General features: G+C 40.4%; 1 protein-coding gene across 2 annotated transcripts in view; it reads right to left on the bottom strand.

The window, feature by feature from the left end:
- The window catches only part of FBXL4 (F-box and leucine rich repeat protein 4), a 72,884-nt gene extending 48,917 nt beyond the window's left edge, over window positions 1-23,967 (bottom strand). Inside the window, exons 1-3 of one of the 2 annotated variants that reach the window (XM_018053135.1) lie at window positions 23,783-23,967; window positions 1,952-2,069; window positions 715-1,298 (exon numbers count right to left, since the gene is read on the bottom strand). In XM_018053135.1, coding sequence (XP_017908624.1) covers window positions 715-1,226 — 512 coding nt within the window. In that variant the 5' untranslated portion in view covers window positions 1,227-1,298; window positions 1,952-2,069; window positions 23,783-23,967. Of the gene's footprint in view, window positions 1-714; window positions 1,315-1,951; window positions 2,070-23,782 lie in introns of both variants that reach the window. The other variant, XM_018053136.1, reaches the window with a different exon arrangement.

Raw genomic sequence — 24,944 nt, 5'->3', positions numbered from 1 at the left:
AAATGGATAAAAGTGGTTTCTTTGAGTACAGGGTGGATCCTAGGCACATGGAGAACAGGGTATAAGAATGCATTATGTACTTTTTAGATTACTGAATATAATTACCTAGTCAAATAATTAGATTCTAAAAAATCAGGAGGTTGAATTACAGAAACAAGAGAGGAAGAGAGAGGCACCATGATGCAAATCAATGATGTAAATAAATAGGTTTTTAGGGAGAATGCATGAACACTTAAGGCATCATTTATTTTTAAATGAATATACTTGTTACAAAAACATCCATTTAACATTAAAGCTAATCCCCGAAGGACCTCCTCTAAAGTATTACTCTGTAGGCTGACTTTGAGTTAACCAAAGTGTTTAAAAGCAATAACATGATGCCTGTTTGAAAATATGTTAGAAATCATATTTCCAACTAACTTCTCAAATTGGCTCATGTTCCAGTTAGTTCAAATCATGCTCTTCATTTATAGTAAACTCACACATAAATCTCACAATCCATGATTATTATGGGGTGAGGTATTACAGGTATAAAGAATGCATTAAATTTATCTGACCCTTCTTTCCCTATCAGAAAAGTAAGGGAAAATTTTTAAATTTGAATTTGTTTAAATTACCTAAGAGAATGCTTTCAATGAAAAAAGACCTCCAGTATTGAAACCACCACCATCTTTCAGCGATAAAATGTGGTCATTAAAAAAAAATGAGTCTTACCTGACTTCAGCCGGTGGACCTGGGGAATAGGGGTTTGCAGAACAAGCTAGAATTCTAATGACTGCTCCAGGATGATAGGTTTCCAGAACGTGAACAGCTGTAGGATACACCTGTTGTTCAAAAGCAAGTTCCACATAGTCTTGGCTCTGGAAATTTGCCGGTGTCCTCTTGAATGGCACAGGAGCACTGGGACACTGATCCCACCATGTTCCGTAAGTTCGAAACACAGCTGTCTGAGTAAAGTCACCGGAACTCGGAAATACATTTGGGACACCTGCTAAGTTCCACATGGTATAGGACATGCTATTCTCACTCCCATAATGGGAGCTGAAATCCACTACCTCTTTGGCATACTGGACCACCTCTGCATTTAGAGGGGAGGTCCGGCTGTTTGATTCTACAGTTCTATGGCTGTTCATTATTTCTCCTCTTGTAGCCGTCCTGGCTCGGCGCCGAAGACACATATAATAAAACATAGTCAGAACTGTTAACATGGGAAAGACTGGTGACATCTAGGTGTGAATTATGAAGCTTCAAAAGGTCAGGTGTCCTCAGTAAGACGCATGAACTCTTTGAAGGATGTTCTAAAAAAATGAATGGCTTGGTGAAAAAAAATAATTTAAATAAGAAGAGAAATGCATGGATAAGGTAACAAACAGGCTTTTTACCCAATGTAATTTCCCAGAATGAAACAAACAAACAAAAAATTCACTGTAAATGTGAATCTCTAAATAATCTATCTAATGTACTTTTAAGAAACCTGAATATTGAAAATGTATATAATTTTATGCTATACGGGAAGCAAAACTGATATTATAAGGCAATGAAAGACGTACAACCCCAAAACCCCATTTTGTACAAAATTATAACTATCCTTCAAGAAATACTAAGTCCTTGAACTTTTAAAATTAAAATTATTTAAAATATATGGCAAGCCACTAAAATACTGCTGTAAATCCAAAAGGATCTTAGGCATTTTATAACTTCACATTTTAACAAATGATTCCCTATTGTTAATTATGACTCACTTCTGAACATGCTAAGTACAGATTTCACATTATGGGAATATAGTTTTCTAGAGCTGACAGTTAATCCAGACCAACTAAATTAACTGCCTTACACATCACAGATCACCAGACAGTGTTTAATTTATTATAACTCCCAGCATTATTTGTGAGGGCAGTCCATGGCTGGCTGGCATCTGGTTGGTTGCCAGCTCCTCTTAGAAATCACTCACCCTAGACAGATCAGTCACAGGATACACATCGGAAATGCAAAGGTTGGTACACATCCATGTGGCCTAACAGGTACACCCTGATTTCAGGTGCAAATATTGAAATATGACATTCTTTTACCTGTAAGACAAGAGTTTTAGAAAATATGCTTTATTTCTAACTTAGGAAGCCAAATATCCCAACAAGATCATTATCATAGAGAAACAGCTACTTACTAGATACAGAACACTCAAATAGAACAGTCATGTTTTTCTGAATTGCATGGACAATTTTGAATAATTAATATATTTTTTAAATTTTATGATAGAATGTAACACAAATATTATAAATGAACGCTTTCTGTATGAAGGTTACAAACCCATAGCTTACGGGTCAAACCATGCCAGCAGATATACTCATGCTAAGTGCTTAGCTGCTCAGTCATGTCTGACTCTTTGTGACCCCATGGACTGTAGCCCACCAGGCTCCTCTGTCCATGGGACTTCCCAGGCAAGACTACTGGAGTGGGTTGTCATTTTCTTCTCCAGGGGATCTTCCCAACCTAGGGATTGAACCTGAATCTCCTGCACTGCAGGCAGATTCTTTACCATCTGAGCCACCAGGGAAGCCCAAGGATAAGACGTGTCCCTGGGTGGATATACCTTAATAGGACCAAATAGTGATTTGTAAAGTTGAAGAAGTTGTAACTTTTAATAGTCAAGAAGACCCTGTGAGAAGAGGCCTGGGCTTCCCTGGTGGCCACTCCTGTTCTCAGCCAGCTTTCCTAGTTCACGACAGATCCGGCCCCTGTCTGGACTGACCAGCTAACCTCTTGGCTACACAAACAAGGCAATCAAGCACACTCATTTTTCTACCTATGAAGCCTTGAGTTTAACCTCTCCTAAGTAAAAGAAGGAAAATACAGCAATTTTTCTTTAGTAGAGCAATGTGCCAGCCTTTCAAAACAGTACACAAAGATTATAAAATATTAGACATCTCTCCTACCCAAAACCTCTCACGGCTTTTTGTTTTTACATACCAGATACAATCTAAACCTCTTGGTTTGACATTTCAAGGCTCTCCTCAAGCTAGACCCATTTCTTTACATCTAATGCAGTCAACTCTGTCACCTTCTAAACATCCTTCATATTTTACTTTAATCTCCCTGATTCTACCATTCCTTTTCCCACCTCTTTATTCCATAAGTAGGCTTATTATCTGGCACCACCTTTGTATCAGGTATGTACTCGTTTCCACAAGGGCCTACATTAGGACAAAGTTTCTAGGAGGAGGGAATATAGCCGAAGACTTCATTTATCAAAGCACTCAGTACACGAAATATGACACATGTTGACAGAAAGATGATGAGGGAAAAAAAACTATAAAAATCTAAAATAAGTTAAAATTAGATACCAGCATCTTCACAGGTGATGCTAGCGGTAAATAACCCCACTGCAATGCAAGAGAGGCAGGAGACAGGTTGGATCCCGGGGTTGGGAAGATTCCCTGGAGGAAGAAATGGCAACCCACTCCAGTATTCTTGCCTGGAGAATCCCATGAACAGAGGAGTCTGGCAGGCTGCAGTCCGTACGGTCACAAGGAGTCAGATACGACTGAAGTGACTTAGCACAGCACATACAATGGCACCTTCTGCCTCTCAGTCCTGGCCAGATCCAAACACACTGAAATGCTTGACAAAATATAACCAGTAAAACAGGAAATAAAGGGCTGAGTTAGAAACAAGTGAGGAAAACCTACAGTTGTGAGAAACAAAGAGGAAAATCAAAGAGCAGACAACAGAAACTGAAGCCATGACTCCAGGAACCCATTATAGGTCTCAGTGGTTGTAGTAAGAGGACTTTCAACACCCATGCAGAGAGGTGACTTCAAGCCGCAGGTCCCATTTGGAAGAATCTTCCTAAAGCCAAAATTCAGGAGAAATCACCCTATCTGTGAAACCAGGAACATGAAAGCTTAGCTCACTGGCCAGGAAGCCAAAGGATACTTGACATCAATGTGGGCAGTGGGGAGAAAGTCAGCGGAGGGAAGTCAGAACCCTGTTAGGCAAGTTCCACCTAGAGTATGGGCCTAGATTCACACTGCCTTCACGGTTGAGAATCGCTATACCATCCCCAAGCCAAAAGATCTAAAAAGAAACAGTAGTCCTGAACTGGCAGAGGCAGATAAAGCCTTACAAAAGACGCATCACAGCACAAACTTACAGACCACAGTAGAAAATGAACCACTATGACAGATGGTAGGCAGACTCACTAAATGGAAGAACCTGCACCCTAAGAGCAAGACACAACAGAACACTCTGGACAAGAATTTTTGGGGAAAAGAGGAACAAAAGCATGTATTGAAATAAATAAGGTACTTTTGCAACACATGTTACATGTTCTCGTCCTGACAAACCATGAGTCAATGAATCAGATTCATCTCAGGACAGACAACACGGAGTGCTGAAGTATAGGACGGGTTGTAAAGGTGGGGAAAATAATTATTTAGAATATCACCTCTTTATTCAAACATTCTACCCACCACAAGGATAAATCTGTCAAAGAAAAAAATTTACCAATGCACAAATATCAATCAAATCTTTAACACCAAAACCTGAAATGACATAGCTCTTTCTTTTACCACTTATATTTTACTTCAAAATAGGCCCCTAGGTAAATTAAGAAGCATAATTTCCCAAAGAAGTTACTTGGCCCCTCTCTTTCTTGAAAGAAAAAGAATTAATGAAATAAAATTAAATCGCAAAAGTGAAATTCAGAAAATCCCACTCGATTGACATCTCAGCTAATTTGGGAAGACTGTGGGTGTTTTATTCCTGGAAATCTTCAAGGGAAGGACAGAAACCTATTTGTCAAGGTGGATGGATGGGTTTGACTCTATAATCTTCAGATATCACTTCTCCCTCCACAGTCTATAAGTTGAAGCAATGGAGCTCCTTTTACTTTCTTTATAAAACTGCATTTATCAGAAAGTAATAGTTTTACAAAACCAAAGAAACCTCTGCAAAACAAGATACCATCATTTATGTGAACTTGCACAATCATTCTTGGCAAAAAGATTGAGACAAATTCTATTTGACCTACTGAACCACAAACTTTATAACTGCTTCCCAGCTGGCTTTTACCATCAGCTTATGGGATAATATCAAAAGCAGCAAGACTGTCATGTGGGCAATATCATTTTTAAGCTGGTGTTAAGCAAAATTTTGCATTGCAGCAACATACATAAAGATGAGTTATAAATATACATATTATATGTGAGAGTTATAAATACATGTATTATATATGTACTATAAATATATGTATGCTCAACAAGCTTCAGTGTAGAAAAGATGCTTTATTTTTTTCAAGTATGGATAATAATAATCTACAGGGGTTAATTTTCTGTGAGATAAAGCTATACTGACAAAAAGAAGGCAAGGCACTAGAAAACCTAATATATTTATTCTTTTACCAGCCATAATATTTAGAGAAATATAATGCAGCTAACACCTGTTTGTTTTTTTAAATAAACATGGCATAGAAATAGAAAAGGAAAATGTACAAATCCATTGTTAACATCCTTCATTGATTCTAAACTCCTTCCCAGTCAACTAAGATGACACATAACAGTATCTGGGGGTGAGGACGAACATATGGAGAGGAAAGGATAGCTCACTCTACTTTTCCCTGGGAAATGAAGCTGAAAAAGGGAATAGAGCCGCAGTTTCAGGACTCATGTGGGCAGCAGCAACCAATACACAAGTTCAAATTGTCCATGTACTGTCTGGACTTCTGCCAAGGCATTGAGGCAATTTGTGATAACCAATGAATATCCCAATGGGCAATGAACCAAATGCGAAAGATACAATAACTCCTCTTTAGGAGGAGAATGGAATTCAGAGACAAAATGATTTCCCCCCCCAGATGCAAGTAAACAAATATTAGTCTGGTACACTAAATTTGTCCAAGAGGGTGACTATAATATACACCTTTGGGGAGACATTGTCTTTGCCAGTTCATTCAAAAAACTACATTACTATTAAACACAACATATAAAAACACTATTTTCCATTTAACAAAAATGTCTGAATTAGAAATACAATGATCTTTATTCATTTAATCCAATAACTTGTCAACAATGATTACAAAGTAAGAAATTCCCCACAACACACTGAACGCTTATACTAGCACAATCAAGGAATACAAAACAACAGCCATTTTAACCTGTATCAGGAGACTTTCATACTCCTTGGGAAACAACTTGCTTTATGCGACATCATTTTATTATAATACAACTTTATTTTCAACCTCATCTTTCATATTATAAAATGTTTAACAAAGTTAAATAATACAATTACAGAGAAAGCAATAACAGCGGAAAAGAGAAATTAAGAGGTATAGACAAGGGAGAACATATGTTTACTACTGAGATTTGAAGTGAGATGGGGAGCCGATGAGGCGGAGAGAAACAGGATGGCAGGAGCTGCAGAGAAGAGGGCAGAGGAACCAGGAGGAAGGAAACGGGGCTTTTCATGAAATCAGCAAAAGGAGGTAACTTGCGATGAACGGGAAAGCTTAGGTTCATGGTACAACGGAAGAACCTGGAGAACAAGTTTAAAACCCCGCAGAGGATTCTCAACTTATTTTAAAGTGAAAAGATATGGGAAAAGATAAAAAGGCTAGGCAAAAAGGCACAGTCCTACACTGAAGGCAAGTCATAACAATAAGTACTTGCAAAATAGCCCACAGAGACATATCAGCGAAGCGACAGAAAAAAAACTGAGAGTTTCGGCAGCCTTGCAGGATGTTACCAAAATGTCATAGAGGGCGGAATGTGGTAACAAATCCAGAAAAAAAGCTGAACTTTAAATGCTGTCATTTCTGAATCCTGCTGAAACTGATCAAGAGACACTCCTTTGAGGAAAGGACTTTTCAGGTTGAGTCTAGAAATCCAGACATAGCGGAATGGAGGAAAATATCAGTCAAGAAAAGAAAGGGGTTATATTTGAACTCGGTATAGCAGCTGACACTCCCAACCAACCCTCTTCCCCTGGCCTGCCCTCTGTAGGCTTCCACGCCATCACATGCTCTCCTATCTCCTCCTGCCTTTCTGGTAACTTCTGTGTCCTCCCTCAGGCTCCTCTCTCCTCATTCTTTTAAAATATTTAAAGGTTCCATTAAAGGAAGGCTGTCTTTTTAATAACTTCCCACTTAGCTTGGCCTAGTCTTCTCCCTGTGTCTTCCACTTCATACACCCACCCTTCCTACAGACCTACCAGAACACCTATCACGGCTCAGCTGCACCTGTACTTTCATATCTCAGCATCTCCAGGTCTCCCACTGAGGCTATGTGGCTCTGAAATTCCCTTACTCTTCCTCTGTTTGACACCCTCTTACTCACCTATAAGGTTCAGACCTTATCCACTACTCACTTTTACCTTGCTTTTATCTTTTGTGTGCATTTCTTACGTGTGTATGCTCAGTCACGTCCAATTCTTTATGGCCCCCTGGATTGTATGTAGCCCACCAGGCTCCTCTGTCCATGGAATTTTCCACACAAAAATACAGGAGTTGGTTGCCACCTCCTATTCCCGGGGCGGGGGGAGGAGGCGGGGCAGGGTGGAGAGGGTCTTCCTAACCCCTAGGGATCAAGCCCCTTTCTCTTGCATTTCTTGCACTGACAAATGGATTCTTTACCACTGTGCCACCTGGGAAGCCCACCATTTCTTACGTGCTGAGATATTTTTTTTCTACTATAATAGACTACAAAGTCCTCAAGTTAAAAGAATGTTTCTTAATGAGAACTATATCCTTATGGCTTAGCACATGCCAATATATGCTCAGTAAACATTTATTCATTTTTTTGAGACCAGCAGAGTAGATGGTAGAAGAGAATTAAATAAGTTTAAAATAGACACAAAAATAAACCAGTGACCCTTCAAGATAAGGCACATGTAGAGAAGGCAGTGGCACCCCACTCCAGTACTCTTGCCTGGAAAATCCCATGGATGGAGAAGCCTGGTAGGCTGCAGTCCATGCTAAGGGTCAGACACAACTGAGCGACTTCCCTTTCACTTTTCGCTTTCATGCATTGGAGAAGGAAATGGCAACCCACTCCAGTGTTCTTGCCTGGAGAATCCCAGGGACCGGGGGAGCCTGGTGGGCTGCCGTCTATGGGGTCGCACAGAGTCGGACACAACTGAAGTGACTTAGCAGCAGCAGCAGCAGACTCCCCCCCGCAAAAAGAAGCAAAAAACAATGTTCCATATCTTGATACAGAGAAAAAGAGAAAAATGGATAATAAAAACAGAAACACAATAGGTAAGAATCACATATATAACCTTCCTTGAAGCCATCCAGTAAGGAATAGTATATATATATATATTGAAATTTTACTGTTCAAAGAGAATGTAAAAAAGTGGTAACTTCTGTTAACACAAAAGCAGCCTTGAATACATAAAAGAGACCTGACCTTGGCCACAAAGAAACTCTGATTGAAATTAAAGAAAGATTCATGAAAGACATGATTGAAGAGGTAAAAGAAGCTATTTTCTCAAATATGATGATTTTTTTTAACACTCCAAATCTAAGTTAAGACCATATGGTGATTACGGAGAACTGGAAAACACTGTGGATGAAAAAGTTCTTTAAAAAGCAAGAGAGAGATAACTTCAGAGTGAAAGAGAAGAGATAAGCCAAAAAGGGCAGTAATATAACAGTAAGGGTAAAAAAAGACAGGTTAATATTTTTCTGCTATTAGATACACTAGGGAGGGGCAAAGGTCAAGTCTTACAAAAGCATCCCTCTTCCTCCATCATTATTCACAATGAACTACATTGAAAACATACAGCAGTGTCAGTAAGGAGACTATTGCGGGTGGAATATTATGACATTAAGTGCCTCTCTCTTCCTCTATGTGAATTCTTCTCCAGTTGAAACATTTTTATTATGACTACAGGTTTTAATCAACAAGGTCCCAACACAGAATAAACAAGTAGAGTTCAACTGAACCATGTGGATGAACAAAGAAAAGAGAGCCTTCTATCCAGCTTCATGGCTATTTGAAAACCCAGGCAAATAAAGCAAAAGGAGAAGCAACCAGGAAGAAATACCTGAAGGCCAGGGAAAATACTTGAAAACCAAAGAGATAAACAAAAATCTTCCAGAAATCAAGGTAGGCCTTGAAAATACAGAAAGTATGGAACACAATGGGCTCTTCAGAATTTCTGCTCAGTTAACGCACAAATGATGAGGATGAAGCAGGAAATGCCTAACAAGCGAAACTAGGAATAAACTTGTCAGAAAACAAAGGATGAGGTTCAGAACCACCTTAAACTAGCAACTGACAATGGTTAGTTCTATACAATGCTTTATTTCTTTACTTTCTTTCTTTCCTAGACTTTAACAAGCAAATCTAAATTTATGAACTATTTCACAAGCAATCTTTTAGTAGCAAGAAAAAGGAATTTAGGAGTCAATGTTAAAAAAAAAAAAAGTCACATAGCGGTAGGATAAGTGAATTGTAATTTTCTGACACAATAGACATGGAAACCCTCTTCCTACCAAAGATACTATTTCACAAGTGACAAATAAGGAAGTTTCTAGTCACACAGTTATGATACTATAAAGTACCTTAGTTACAAATGCCACTAATGCTATCTCTGTTTTACATTTTTCTTAATTATTTATGATGAGTAAGAATAAATCATCTGAGTTGGAAGAACTATAAATTAGAATAACCCGAAACCTTTAACAAACACATGATATATATTTAACTAAAACCTAGAGTATTAAAATTTAAGAATATCTGGTTGCACATAATTTTAATGCATGCACTGAAGAAAGGAAAAAAAAACCTTTCTAGCTCTTAAAATCGTAAGGTAAATATAAATTTATTTTAGCCAAATACTAGTGATACATTTGTACATTAAAATAAAAAGTATTTTACCTAATAAAAAAATAACTGAATTTAGTTAGCCTTCCTAACAAAAATCCAAGTACAAAACCATAGGTATGTCACTGCTAGCCATTCAGGCTAAAAGAACAATTAATTAAAATGGCATAATACTGTAAAATTAACTTTGGAGTATAATTTACATTCTAAAACGTACTCCATTTTAAGTGTACAGTTCAATGAGGTTTGACAAAGACATTTAACACTGCAAACCACCACCAGGACCAAGATACACTGGTTGGCCAAAAAGCTAGTTTGGGTCTTCCCATAAGATGTTACAGAAAAACCCCAATTTTTTGACCAACCCAATAAAAAATTTCTCTTCTCCCAATCACCCATCTGGGCTGGAGGAGGCACAAGCTGGAATCAAGATTGCCAGGAGAAATATCAGTAACCTCAGATATGCAAATGACAACATGCTTATGGCAGAAAGTGAAAAAGAACTAAAGAGCCTCCTGATGAAAGTCAAAGAGGAGAGTGAAAAAGTTGGCTTAAGGCTCAACATTCAGAAAACAAGATCGCGGCATCCGGTCCCATCACTTTATGGGAAATAAGACGGGAAAACAGTGGAAACAGTGTCAGACTTTATTTTTCTGGGCTCCAAAATCACTGCAGATGGTGACTGCAGCCATGACATTAAAAGACACTTACTCCTTAGAAGGAAAGTTATGACCAACCTAGAGAGCATATTAAAAAGCAGAGACATTAATTTGCCAACAAAGGTCCGTCTAGTCAAGGCTATGGCTTTTCCAGTGGTCATGTATAGACATGAGAGTTGGACTATAAAGAAAGCTGAGCGCAGAAGAATTGATGCTTTTGAACTGTGGTGTTAGAGAAGACTCTTGAGAGTCCCTTGGACTGCAAGGAGATCCAACCAGTCCATCCTAAAGGAGATCAGTCCTGGGTGTTCACTGGAAGGACTGATGTTGAAGCTGAAACTCCAATACTCTGGCCACCTGATGTGAAGAGCTGACTCAATGGAAAAGACCCTGATGCTGGGAAAGATTGAGGGCAGGAGAAGGGGACGACAGAGGATGAGATGGTTGGATGGCATCACTGACTTAATGGACATGGGTTTGGGTGGACTCCGGGAGTTGGTGATGGGCAGGGAGGCCTGGCATGCTGTGGTTCATGGGGTCGCAGAGTCAGACACGACTGAGCAACTGAACCGAACTGAATCACCCATCTACTCCCTGTGCCAGGGATAAAAAACATACTGCTTGTTGTCACTATAAATTAGACTACCTTTTATTCTAGTTACATAAAGTGAAATATGTCTGTACTTTTGTATCTAATTTATTTGGCTCAGCATAACTGAGATTTATCCCTCTTGTTATGTTTATCAGTCGTTTGTTCCTTTATTGCTGAATCATCTCTATAAGCAGACATATTCATTCACCTGCTGATAGACATTTGGGTTGTTTCTAGAACCAAACTGTTTACAAAATGAGTGTAACATTTTACATTCCCACCAACAATGTATGAGAGTTCTAGTTGCTCCATATCTTCACCAACAGTTATTATTGTCAGTCTTTAGCCATCCAGTGCGTGGGTCATGATACCTTATAGTTTTAGTTTGCATTTCTCAATTGACTAGTAATGATGTGTCCTTATTTTCATGTCCTTATTTGCCACATGTATCTTCTTTAGTGAAATGGGTATTTTTCCCATTTTTTAATTGTCTTTTTATTACTCATTTTTTTGTTTTCTTATTATTTATTAAGAGTTCTTTATACATTCTAGATACAATCTTTTCTAGATATACGTTTCGCAAATATCTTCTTCCAGTCTCTCCCTATTTGTGCTTGCTTTTTCATCTACTTGATAATAGATTTATCTTTAGAAAATAGCTTCTCTTTAGAAAAGTCTTCAATTTTTAAGTCCAATTTATCATTTGTTTTTCTTTTATGACATACTTTTGTGTGTTCTGGCAAATGTTTTACTCAGGAGCAGTTTCAAAAGAATCAACCCTAAGACAGACAGTGTTTAATATCTTAAATCTGAGAACAGTTACAGATTAATCAATTCTAAGATGATATCAAACTGGATGCTACAAACACTTCTGGTGGGAATACGAAACGGTACAGCCACTTTGGTTAAGTCTGAAAGTTTATAAAGTTATATACCCTTACCAAACCATCTAGCATTCCACTCCTAGGATATCTACTCAAATGTATTAAAACCTATCAGTTCCGTTATTCAAACAAAAACCTGTATACAAATGTTTAGAGCAGATTTATTCATTCTCATTCCAATCTGGAGATGTCCAAGATGTCCTTCAACAGGCAAATGGATAAACAGCGGTACACCTATTCAGTGTAACAGTTAATACTATTCAGTAATAACAAAGAATGAGTTACTGACTCAGGTAACGGCAAAGATGACTTAAAATGCATTTTGTAAGTGCAAGAAGACACACACAGAGGCTACACAATTGTTTAATTTCATGTATACGATACTCTGGAAAAGGTAAAATTATAGGGAAGGAAAGCAGATCAGTGTTAACTGGGGAGTTAGGGAAGAAGACAGGATTGAGTCTGATGACTACAAAGGGGCCACACAAAGGAATTCTTATGGCAATGAAACTGTTCTGTATGCTTTTATTTTCAGTCTTCGCTGTGGACCAAGACAGGTTAGAGGTCTGGTATCCCAGAATTGGGCTGTTTATGGGCATCCTAACTTATTAGTCAGTTTTTGACCAGCACACCCTGAAAAATACCTAAGAGTTGACATGTTCTGCCCATGCATTTGCTCAGGGCAAAGCCTGACCTCAGAGCCCCAGCCAACTCACCTGGCCGTAGACATCCACCCTAAAGACCAAAAAGCAACTTGGCCAATTAGAGCAACTGGTCTCCAACAACAATTAATGCAAAAAATAGGAGAAGCGTTTTTAAATAATAACTATTATCTTTAGTGTGGATTCACATGGCATAGGCTCCATAAAATAAGTATAAGCTAATTTAAATTTTTTTTAATTTTTAGAAATTAAAATCAAAATCACTGTAGTCAAAATAAATTGAAGATTTAAATGAAAAAATAGGAACACAGATGCAAGAAACCCAACATCTATACAAAGTGAATTCAAGAAGAGATTGAAACTGATGAAAGTTCAAAAAAATGCTAAAAGATAATGGAACATTTTAGAAATTACAAAGGAAAAAGAACTGACTCAAAGTTTTATTCACATAGAAAAACAAACAACAAGCCAGAAACTATTTCTGGACATGCAAGTATTCCTCCCATAACTCATCTTAAAAACATTACTCAAGAAAGTATTCCAGTCAAAAAACAAATGAATTAAATAAATTTTAAAAGAGGAAGACACAATATTCAAGTGACCAGTGACCTTATAGTTAAATTTAAATCATTAGATGCAGTAGTAGTAAAGTTGAAAAGGATGGTTAGGGAAAAACACAAGTGATATAAAAGGAAATCAAATCAATAGAACCAAGAATGTGGGGAAGGCAAAGAGTCAAGGTCTTGCCTCATTAAATGGAGGAATAAAAGCAAAAGAAAGTCAGTTCTACATCATTTTAGAATTTCCAAACTTTCATGGCAGAAAAAAAAAAAAGTAAATACGAATAGGTTAAATTTCCCTGTGAAAAAGTAAGTCCTTTTGCACAAGGGATCCTTGTAATGGAGTGATTCTACATTTTGACTATGGTGGTGGTGGCAAGATCTACATAAAATGTCAGAGAACACACACACAAAGGTATGTAAAACTGAGGAAATCTGAGTAAAGCGTGTAGATTGGGTCAATGTCAATTTCGCAGGAATACTATAGTGTTATAGTCACGCAAGATGTTCCCACAGGAAGAAACTGGATGAAGTATACATAAGATATTCCTTTATTCTTTCTTTCAATTGCATGTGAACCTATAATTAGCTTTTATAAAAAGTTTTTTAACAATACAAAATAAATAATAAACACAAACTTTCAGGTTGGGAGGGCGAAGGTTGGAAGGAAAAATTAAAGTCTGACTAAATGATGCTTGATATTTATAACAGAGTAAAACAAAACAATGTAAGTAACTGAAAGAAACATATGAGCAATAAAAATCTATCCAATACACACAAAACTGACAGAGATGGCAATAGTAATATCAGAAATCATCAAACAGAGCAAAAAATATTTTATATTTTGTAAGATTGAAATCCACTAAGAACAAACACCTACAAAGATGAATCCAATCAAATTCATAGTCACAGTAAGAGACTAATATATTCTGCTTACTGATTTATCAGTTTTGAGAAAACAGTAAATAGCGATATCGTACAAGGAATGTGTCAAGCCAAAAAACAGGGAAATGACAGCTTATCAAAAATATTTTGGGAAAATGTCTAAACACTTAGAAAAGTAAATTTAAAACACAGTTGATCCTTGAACAATGCAGGGGTTAGGAGCACCAGCCTTCTGTGCAGCTGAAAACCCATGTATAACTTACAACTGGCCATGTATATACACAGTTCCTTCTTATCCACAATTTTGTATCCCTAGGTTCATCCAACAGTGACTTGTTTAGTACTGAGCATTTACTACTGAAAAAAATCCACACGTACATGGATTCCTGCAAGTCAAACCCATGTTATTCAAGGGTCAACTGTATTATCCAAGCAACTAGTTTTTTTAAATTTAAATAAGTAACACAAAATACCCAGTCAAAGAATATGTACAAAGAGCATTTTAATAACCTTGGGGTAGAAACTCAGGATGCCATAAAGGAAGAGAATACAGAACTAACAACATACATATTAAAACTTTCTAGATGATTAGATAGCATCACCAACTCAACAGACATGAGTTTGAGCAAACTCTGGGAGGCAGAGAAGGACAGAGGAGCGTGGTGTGCTGCAGTCCGTGTGGTCGCAGAGTCAGACACGACTTAGTGACTGAACAACAAAAACAATATGGCAAAAGCTCCCAGAAAAAGCATTTAAAGAATAAACTATGAAAAAATACTAGCAATGGTGTACCAAGTCACTGATAGATGACATATAAAGAGCTATTACAAATTAACATGAAAAAGAGGAACATCTACAGAAAATTAAGCAAAGAATATGAACAGGCAAGTAGATATTCAACTCCATCAATAAGCAAACAAAGGCAAAATTAAAACAGCAAATGTACCTTTCATCCATAAAATCATAAAATGTAAAGAAATGATATCATTTTAGCAGTGACTGTTTCAGAACAATTCTTCACAGGTCTCTCACATTTCTGCACATCTCATAAGCAGGGACGCTGATAACCTCTGTTCCAGACTATCCTTTCAAAGGTTCTTTATACAGTGAACATTGTTGGCAGATATAGAGAAGTCTCCCTCTGGAGTAGAGGACAGATTTTTTTTTTTTTTTTTTTTATCCAGCATAATAAAGATAATGTCTCTCTCTAGGGTAAAGGTTAGGCAGACTTGCTTGCAGCCTATTATGAACAGTCAGGTTCCCTAAACTCAGGGTTTCACTCCTATAATGTAATCTACTGCATATGCTTGAACTCCCTGGCCCTCATCACATCACCCTGTGGAAATCAGGGATAAAGGAAGTGACAGAAGAAAAGAATGGTAGAAGGACATGCGCTCACCTCCTCCTGGGAAAGCACTGGACCACAACTAACTGCTGAACAACCAGCAACACAAAGATGCTGAAACTGGCAAAAAAAGATACCCCACATTAAAAGACAAAGAAGAGTCAATGAGACCGCAGAAGGGGTGCAATTAGGATAAAATCAAATCCCACACCTGCCAGGTGGGTGGCCCACAAACTGGAGAACAATTAAACCACAGAAGCTCTCCCACTATTGTGAATTGAAGGTTCTGAGCCCCACATCAGGATTCCCAGCCTGCAGGTCCAGCAAAGGGACTAGGAATCCCCAAGGAATCTGACTTTGAAGGCCAGTGGGATTCGACTGCAGGAATTCCATGGAACTGGGGGAAACAGAGACTCCACTCTTGGAGGGTACACACAAAATCTTGTGCACAACAGGAGGCAGCGGGAAGGAGCTGTGATCCCACACGAGACTGAACCAAGCCTACCTATAGTGTTGGAGGGTGTCTGCAGAGGTGTGGGGTGGCAGTGGTTCACCTCAAGGACAAGGGGACTGGCAGCAGCAGTTCTAGGAGTACCAACTGGTGTGAGCTCTCATGGAGGCCACCACAGGCCGGACCATAGAGTCTGTAGGCTCCAGGGCTGGGTCCTTAGGCCAAAAAACTAATAGAGAGGGATCACAGCCCCACCCAGCAGCAGACAAGCAGATTAAAGTTTTACTGAGAGGAGCTACTCCAAGTCCGAGGTCAGGGGCAGAAGCCGGGAGGACCCCATGCCCGAGGGGCGGTGGCCAAGAGGAGTTATCCCACATTCGAGGTCAGGGGCAGCGGCCGAGAGTGCCAGGCTGCGATGGCGCAAAAACGGCCGAGAGGAGCTACCCCGTGTCCGAGGTCAGGGGTGGCGGCCGGGAGGAGCCACCCCAGTCCAAGGAGCGGTGGCTGGGCTGCATGGGCGCAGGAGGGCCTAGAGGAGCTATTCCATGTTCAAGGTCAGGAGGGGTGCGGTGAGGAGATACTTCTCGTCCAAGGTAAGGAGCAGCGGCTGCACTTTGCTGGAGCAGTCATGAAGAGATACCCCACATCCAAGGTAAGAGAAACCCAAGAAAGACGGCAGGTGTTTCAAGAGGGCATCAGAGGGCAGACACACTGAAACCATACTCACAGAAAACTAGTCAATCTAATCATACTAGGACCACAGCCTTGTCTAACTCAATGAAACTAAGCCATGCCCGTGGGGCCACCCAAGAGGGGCGGGTCATGGTGGAGAGGTCTGACAGAATGTGGTCCACTGGAGAAGGGAATGGCAAGCCACTTCAGTATTCTTGCCTTGGGAACCCCATGAACAGTATGAAAAGGCAAAATGATAGGATACTGAAAGAGGAACTCCCCAGGTCAGTAGGTGCCCAATATACTACTGGAGTTCATTGGAGAAATAACTCCAGAAAGAATGAATGGATGGAGCCAAAGCAAAAACAATACCCAGTTGTGGATGTGACTGGTGATAGAAGCAAGGTCCAATGCTGTAAAGAGCAATATTGCATAGCAACCTGGAATGTCAGGTCCATGAATCGAGGCAAATTGGAAGTGGTCAAACAGGAGATAGCAAGAGTGAAAGTCGACATTCTAGGAATCAGTGAACTAAAATGGACTGGAATGGGTGAATTTAACTCAGATGACCATTATATCTACTACTGTGGGCAGGAATCCCTCAGAAGAAATGGAGTAGCCATCATGGTCAACAAAAGAGCCCAAAATGCAGTACGTGGATGCAATCTCAAAAACGACAGAATGATCTCTGTTTCCAAGGCAAACCATTCAATATCACAGTAATCCAAATCTATACCCCAATCAGTAATGCTGAAGAAGCTGAAGTTGAACAGGTCTATGAAGACCTACAAGACCTTTTAGAACTAACACCCAAAAAAGATGTCCTTTTCATTCTAGGGGACTGGAATGCAAAAGTAGGAAGTCAAGAAACACCTGGAGTAACAGGCAAATTTGGCCTTGGAATACGGAATGAAGCAGGGCAAAGACCAATAGAGCTCTGCCAAGAAAATGCACTGGTCATAGCAAACACCCTCTTCCAACAACACAAGAGAAGACTCTACACATAGACATCACCAGATAGTAAACACGGAAATCAGATTGATTATATACTTTGCAGCCAAAGATGGAGAAGCTCTATACAGTCAACAAAAACAAGACCAGGAGCTGACTGTGGCTCAGATCATGAACTCCTTATTGCCAAACTCAGACTTAAATCGAAGAAGGCAGGGAAAACCACTAGACCATTCAGGTAGGACCTAAAGCAAATCCCTTATGATTATACAGTGGAAGTGAGAAATAGATTTAAGGGACTAGATCTGATAGATAGAGGGCCTGATGAACTATGGAATGAGGTTCGTGACATTGTACAGGAGACAGGGATCAAGACCATCCCCATGGAAAAGAAATGCAAAAAAGCAAAATGGCTGTCTGGGGAGGCCTTACAAATAGCTGTGAAAAGGGAAGCAAAAAGCAAAGGAGAAAAGGAAAGATATAAGCATCTGAATGCAGAGTTCCAAAGAATAGCAAGAAGAGATAAGAAAGCCTTCCTCAGCGATCAATGCAAAGAAATAGAGGAAAAGAACAGAATGGGAAAGACTAGAGATCTCTTCAAGAAAATTAGAGATACCAAGGGAACATTTCATGCAAAGATGGGCTCGATAAAGGACAGAAATGGCATGGACCTAACAGAAGCAGAAGATACTAAGAAGAGGTGCCAAGAATACACAGAAGAACCGTACAAAAAGGATCTTCATGACCCGGATAATCACAATGGTGTGATCACTCATCTAGAGCCAGACATACTGGAATGTGAAGTCAAGTGGGCCTTAGAAAGCATCACTACAAACAAAGCTAGTGGAGGTGATGGAATTCCAGTTGAGCTATTTCAAATCCTGGAAGATGATGCTGTGAAAATGCTGCACTCAATATGCAAGCAAATTTGGAAAACTCAGCAGTGGCCACAGGACTCGAAAAGGTCAGTTTTCATTCCAATCCCAAAGAAACGCAATGCAAAAGAATGCTCAAACTACCACACAATTGCACTCATCTCACATGCTAGTAAAGTAATGCTCAAAATTCTCCAAGCCAAGCTTCAGCAATACGTGAACCGTGAACTTCCAGATGTCCAAGCTGGTTTTAGAAAAGGCAGAGGAACCAGAGATCAAATTGCCAACATCCACTGGATCATGGAAAAAGCAAGAGAGTTCTAGAAAAACATCGATTTCTGCTTTATTGACTATGCCAAAGCCTTTGACTGTGTGGATCACAATAAACTGTGGAAAATTCTGAAAGAGATGGGAATACCAGACCACCTGACCTGCCTCTTGAGAAACCTGTATGCAGGTCAGGAGGCAACAGTTAGAACTGGACATGGAACAACAGACTGGTTCCAAATAGGAAAAGGATTGCGTCAAGGCTATATATTGTCACCCTGCTTATTTAACTTATATGCAGAGTACATCATGAGAAACGCTGGGCTGGAAGAAGTACAAGCTGGAATCAAGATTGCCGGGAGAAATGTCAATAACCTCCGATATGCAGATGACACCACCCTTATGGCAGACAGTGAAGAGGAACTAAAAAGCCAGATGAAAGTGAAAGAGGAGAGTGAAAAAGTTGGCTTAAAGCTCAACATTCAGAAAACAAAGATCATGGCATCTGGTCCCATCACTTCATGGGAAATAGATGGGGAAACAGTGGAAACAGTGTCAGACTTTATTTTTGGGGGCTCCAAAATCACTGCAGATGGTGACTACAGCCATGAAATTAAAACACGCTTACTCCTTGGAAGAAAAGTTATGACCAACCTAGATACATGTTGAAAAGCAGAGACATTACTATGCCAACAAAGGTCCATCTAGTCAAGGCTATGGTTTTTCCAGTGGTCACGTATGGATGTGAGAGTTGGACTGTGAAGAAAGCTGAGTGCTGAAGAATTGATGCTTTTGAACTGTAGTGTTGGAGAAGACTCTTGAGAGTCCCTTGGACTGCAAGGAGATCAGATTCTGAAGGAGATCAGTCCTGGGATTTCTTTGGAAGGAATGATGCTAAAGCTGAAACTCCAGTACTTTGGCCACCTCATGGGAAGAGTTGACTCATTGGAAAAGACCCTGATGCTGGGAGGGATTGGGGGCAGGAGGAGAAGGGGACGACAGAGGATGAGATGGCTGGATGGCATCACTGACTCGATGGACGTGAGTCTGAGTGAACTCCGGGAGTTGGTGACGGACAGGGAGGCCTGGCGTGCTATGATTCATGGGGTCGCAAAGAGTCGGCCATGACTCAGCGACTGAACTGAACTGAGTGAGCAAGGCCCTAACCACCAGAGCAAGAACCAGTTCTTCTCACTGCCAGTCCTTCTCATCAGGAAGCTTGCACAACCCTTTTAGATAGCCTCATGAGGCTTAGTATCATCAAAACAGACAACCCAACAAAAAAATAGGTAAAAGATCTAAACAGACATTTCTCCAAAGTAGACACACAAGTGGCCTAAAGGCACATGAAAAAATATTCAGCATCCCTAATTATTAGAGAAATGCAAATCAAAACTGCATTGAGTTATCACCTCACGCGAGTCAAAATGGTCATCATCAAAAAACCCACAAACAATAAGTGCTAGAGAGGGTGTGGAGAAAAGGGGACCCTCCTACACTGTTGGTGGGAATGTAAACTGGTACTGCCACTATGGAGAACAGTATGGAAGTTCCTCAAAAATCTAAAAATAAAGCTAGTATATCACCCCAGAATCCCACTCCTGGGCATATGAAAGTGAAGTGGAAGTGCTGGTCGCTTCAGTCATGTCCAAGTCTTTGTGACCCCATGGACTGAAGCCCACCAGATGCCTCTGTCCATGGGATTCTCCAGGCAAGAATACTGGAATGGGTTGCCATTCCCTTCTCCAAGGGATCTTCCCAACCCAGGCATAGCACCCACGTCTCCCGTACTGCAGGCAGACTCTTTACCACCTGAGCCACCAGGGAAATTATATATCCAGAGGAAAACATGGTCTGAAAGGATACACGCACCTCAACGTTCACTGCAGTACCGTGTACGATAGCCAAGACATGGAAGGAACCTAAATGTCCATCGACAGAGGAATGGATACAGAAGACGTGGTAAATATATACAGTGGAATATTACTCAGCCATTAAAAATAAAGAAATGATGCCATTTGCGGCATCATGGATGGACCTAGAGATTGTAAACTCAGAGAAGGAGAAATATCATAGGACATTTTTTATATGCAAAATATTAAAAGAATTATTTGTTGTCGTTTAGTCACTGAGTTGTGTCTGACTCTTTTGAAATCCTATGGACTGGGACCCCATGGACCACAGCCCTCCAGGCTCCTCTGTCCACGGGATTTCCCAGGCAAGAATACTGGAGTGGGCTGCCACTTGCTTCTCCAGGGGATCTTCTGTACCCAGGGATCAAACCCACATCTCCTACATTGCAGGCAGACTCTTTACCACTGAGCCACCAGGGAAGCCTCAAAAAATACACAAATGAACTTATTTACAAAACAGATACAGATTCACAGACTTAGAGAATGCATTTATGGTTGCTGGGGAAAGGGATAGTTAGGGAGTTTGGGACTGACATGTACATACTGCTATATCTAAAATGGATAACCAACAAAGACTTTAGCAACTAAAAAACAATAAGAACTGTATAGCACAGGAAATTCTCTCAATGTTATGTGGCAGCCTGGATGGAAGAGGAGTTTAGGGGAGAATGGATACATGTATATGTATGGCTGAGTTCCTTTGCTGTCCACCTGAAACTACAACAAAATTGTTAATCTGCTATACTCCAATATAAAGTAAAAGTTAAAATAATTATCTAAACTTTCTAAAGTTTAGATACTTAGATAAAATTATCTAAACTTATCTAATTTAAATAATTATTAGTTTAAATAATCTCTGGCTACTGTTATTGCTGGCTCCTGTCTTCTACCAGCATCCATGAAACTGTGAGCTTACAAATAGGGTAAAATTCAATCTTGACAATTCCTGGCAGTGATACATCAACAGCGGGCAACATTTTCAGAAACTGTGTAAACTGACTCTGACAACAACCTTTTGAAGAGAAATATGGAACGATGTATCATAATTTAAAACATATGTAACTTTTTATTTTTTAAAAAAGGTATATAACTTTTGACCCAGCAATACCATGTATAAGCATTCACACTAAGGAACTAAATAATTTCAAGAGGCAAGACACTTTAAGGAAGGGGTAGGGTAGAGAGGAAGGGGTAAAAAGGGAGTCAAGTTACCCTCTCTAAATGAGTTCATTTCAAAAATGTTTAGAGATGTCTACAATATGCCAGGCACTGTTTGAAGCACTAGACATTAAAACACGTTATAAAACTAAAGTAATAAGAGCAGCAATGGTATCAGCACAGGAAGCCAGAGATTGCTAAACATTAATTCAGTAAAAGTTTCAAGAATATAGTAGAATTAGGGCCTCAGATAAAACAGTATTTGCTATCAGTAGGGGAAAATGGAATTCTACAATTGCTGGTGGGGACAATGGCTAACAACTACGAGAGAAAAAGGGGTGCTTTATTTCCTTGCTTATATTAAATATAATTGAGGTAAAGACTTAAATATGAAGAATGCTCGGTTGCCAAGTCATGTCCAACTCTTTGCAACCCCATGGATTAGCCCACCAGGCTTCTCTTTCCATGGGATTTTCCAGGCAAGAATACTGGAATGGGTTGCCATTTCCCTCTCCAGGGGATCCTCCCGTCCCAGGGATCAAACCTGTATCTCCGGCATCTCCTGCATTGGCAGACAGATACTTTACCACTGAGCCACCTGGGAAGCCCAAATATGAAGAATAAGACTATTAAAAGTACTAGAAGAAAATAAAGGAGTATATTTATACACAATTCATGTGGCAAAACACCATTCTTAAGAGGATACCAGAGTTAGACCCATGAAGTTAAAACTGATTACGTTCCTCACAGCAAAAGTTAAAGAGGATGTGGCAATGAAACTAACACAGTAAAGAAATAAGAGGGAGTTTTCCCTTTACTGGCCATGGTTAGAAGTAAAAGATAAATAGCAACATTTTAAGATGCCTCGTACACAGGATTAGATCATGGGTGCTGGTAAAAAGGATATAATTATCTTATACTGATTTGACCTCTTTGATTTTTATGTCCATAATAAAAAGGAAGAGTATGAAAATGCAGGGCCCAGAAAAAGCAAATTTTGGGGAGTAGTAAAAAGGGAGCAAGAGGGAAGAAAAAAAATGGTACTCTGAAAGGAAGTGCGGAAAGAAGGATCCAATTCAATGAACAAGTAGAGTGTCTACTATGGGGTGATACACAGTACCACTAGAAAGATTAAATATAACTGTCCCTTTCCCCCAAGAGCTTAGTATCTAATAAAGGACTAGAGAAGCCTTGGTGTCTCAGGAAAATCTCCCTCTATTCAGCCAACAGGTACGATATGTAATACAGGACAACACAAGCATGAAGTGAGCTTTAAGGGGGGGGAAATGTACTTATATTCTGAACTTAAGACACCAAAGACTGCATGCCAAGAAGCAGTAAAGGCAGCCTGTGTCCTCTAACACATCAAAGCAAGCAAGATCCCCGCACTTAGGGAGTCCTCCAGGGCATAAAGCCAGACGCCCCCTCAACTACCTGATCACAGGTTTATAGCATCTTGACTTTCTAATTACTTGTATATTTTAACTAGTGACTACATGAGAGGCTTTGTGGCAACGAACGTATTTGGGAAACCATCAAGGAAATCCAAAACCGCTCCCACTGCAAACAGGCTGACAATGAGGCCAAGTGAATGCTCATCATCTCACTGCATTCTAATGATAGCTCTAAACACAGAAACAGGGCTGCTGCCGGGCATCTCGTGGCAGTTCTGAATTAAGACACGGGCCTGACTAGGCGAAAACCATCGGGTGCCAGAGAGAAATCAAAGTAGCACGCGCAGGAGCAACAAGTACCCAGGCGGGAGGGTGGCCAACTCGGGGTTGCAGGGTCAGCGCTACCTGCCAACCCCGCAGTGTAAACAACCCTGCGCCGTCCGCATTGGGCGACGCCTCACGCCTAGCAGACAGTCGTGCAGAGAAGCGGCGCCGGAGGCAAGTTAGATGCTTGCAGGGTCCCCAGTAAGCCCAGCAAACGCAAGCTGGCGGCGGGGGAGCGGAAAGCCGGAGCGGGAACCTCTGCCGGGCGCCCCGGCTCCCCAAAGAGCGGCTCCGCCCGGGCCCGGCCCAGCCCCAGCGCCGAAAGAAGACGGAGACCCCCAGGAGGGAGAAGTAAAGGAAGGGCCGTACCCTGTAGGGTCCGGGAGAGGCGCGCGCCGTGGGCCTCACCAGCGACCAGACGGCGCGGGAAGGCTGGGGCGCGGGGGCGGCTCCCAGGCTCCCGCGCTGCGGCGAGACCGCGGCGAGCCCGGCCCAGGGCGACCCGGAAGGAAGACGCTCGGGCCGCGCTGAGGGGCGGAGCCAGGGACGGGGCGGGGCCACGTCGGCGTCTGGACCGCCCCCTCCCAGGCTGAGGGGAGGAGCTTCCTACTGCAGTCCTGGCGTGAGTGGTACCCTACGAATTGCCAGTTACTCCTCAAGGGGCAGTGGTTGCACGTGTGCTGTGGAAATTATCTCTTCCTGTAATCGGCCTGCCATCAGTAGTGTAGTAGAGCTAGGGCTTCTTCAGTCTAGAGTTGTTGGGTCAGAGGATGCACACGGATTATGGGTGTTAATGTTCTCAGAAGAAAAGGGGAACAAAAATAATAGGTGCTCTAAAGGCATACTTCAAGTTTGCAAAACTCTTCTGTCCCAGATACAAATCCTTTTTGCAGGCTCATCTCCCTCCCAACATTCCAAAGCCTGTGATTATTACCTCTGTTGAAGAAAATGCTCTCATGGTCTCCCTTAATCATTTTAATGTATTTTCAATAGATACAATACTACCCTTTTTTTAGTTTGCATATTTACCTTGCATATTGCACGGTTTCCATTAAGATGGAAAACATTTGATAATGAAAAAAGGTAAAACTACACATTACTTGCTATTAGAAGTAAAACTACACATTACTTGCTATTAGAAATTACTCCTAAAGAGGCAAAATAGTAAGTATATTTATTCTTAAATTATATACCTGAACGGAACTAATATATGATGTACCGTATAAATTGTATACAAAACTGGAAAATTTTTAAATAAATTGAAGTTTAATCCCCATTGTACCCTCAACTCTCCTTGAGTGTAGCCAGCATCTGGTGACTTGCTTCCAAAGAATATAAAAAGGAGAGAAAAGTAGCTATACTGTGGAGAAATCTGGGAAACACTATCTTGGTCAGATAGAAGTTAACACTGTTAGCAATAAGCCAAGTTGGTAGCATGTACCTTGACATGGTGTGATGAAAAGGATACTTCATCTATGTGATAGTCTTCCTCAAAACCCATAAACCCTGTCTAACCTTGAGAAAGCATCAA

This window comes from Capra hircus, chromosome 9 (assembly GCF_001704415.2).
Source record: "Capra hircus breed San Clemente chromosome 9, ASM170441v1, whole genome shotgun sequence".
Classification (NCBI taxonomy): Eukaryota; Metazoa; Chordata; class Mammalia; order Artiodactyla; family Bovidae; genus Capra; species Capra hircus.
The sequence above is the reverse complement of the archived record's forward strand: the minus strand, read 5'-3'. Positions and strand labels throughout refer to the sequence as shown.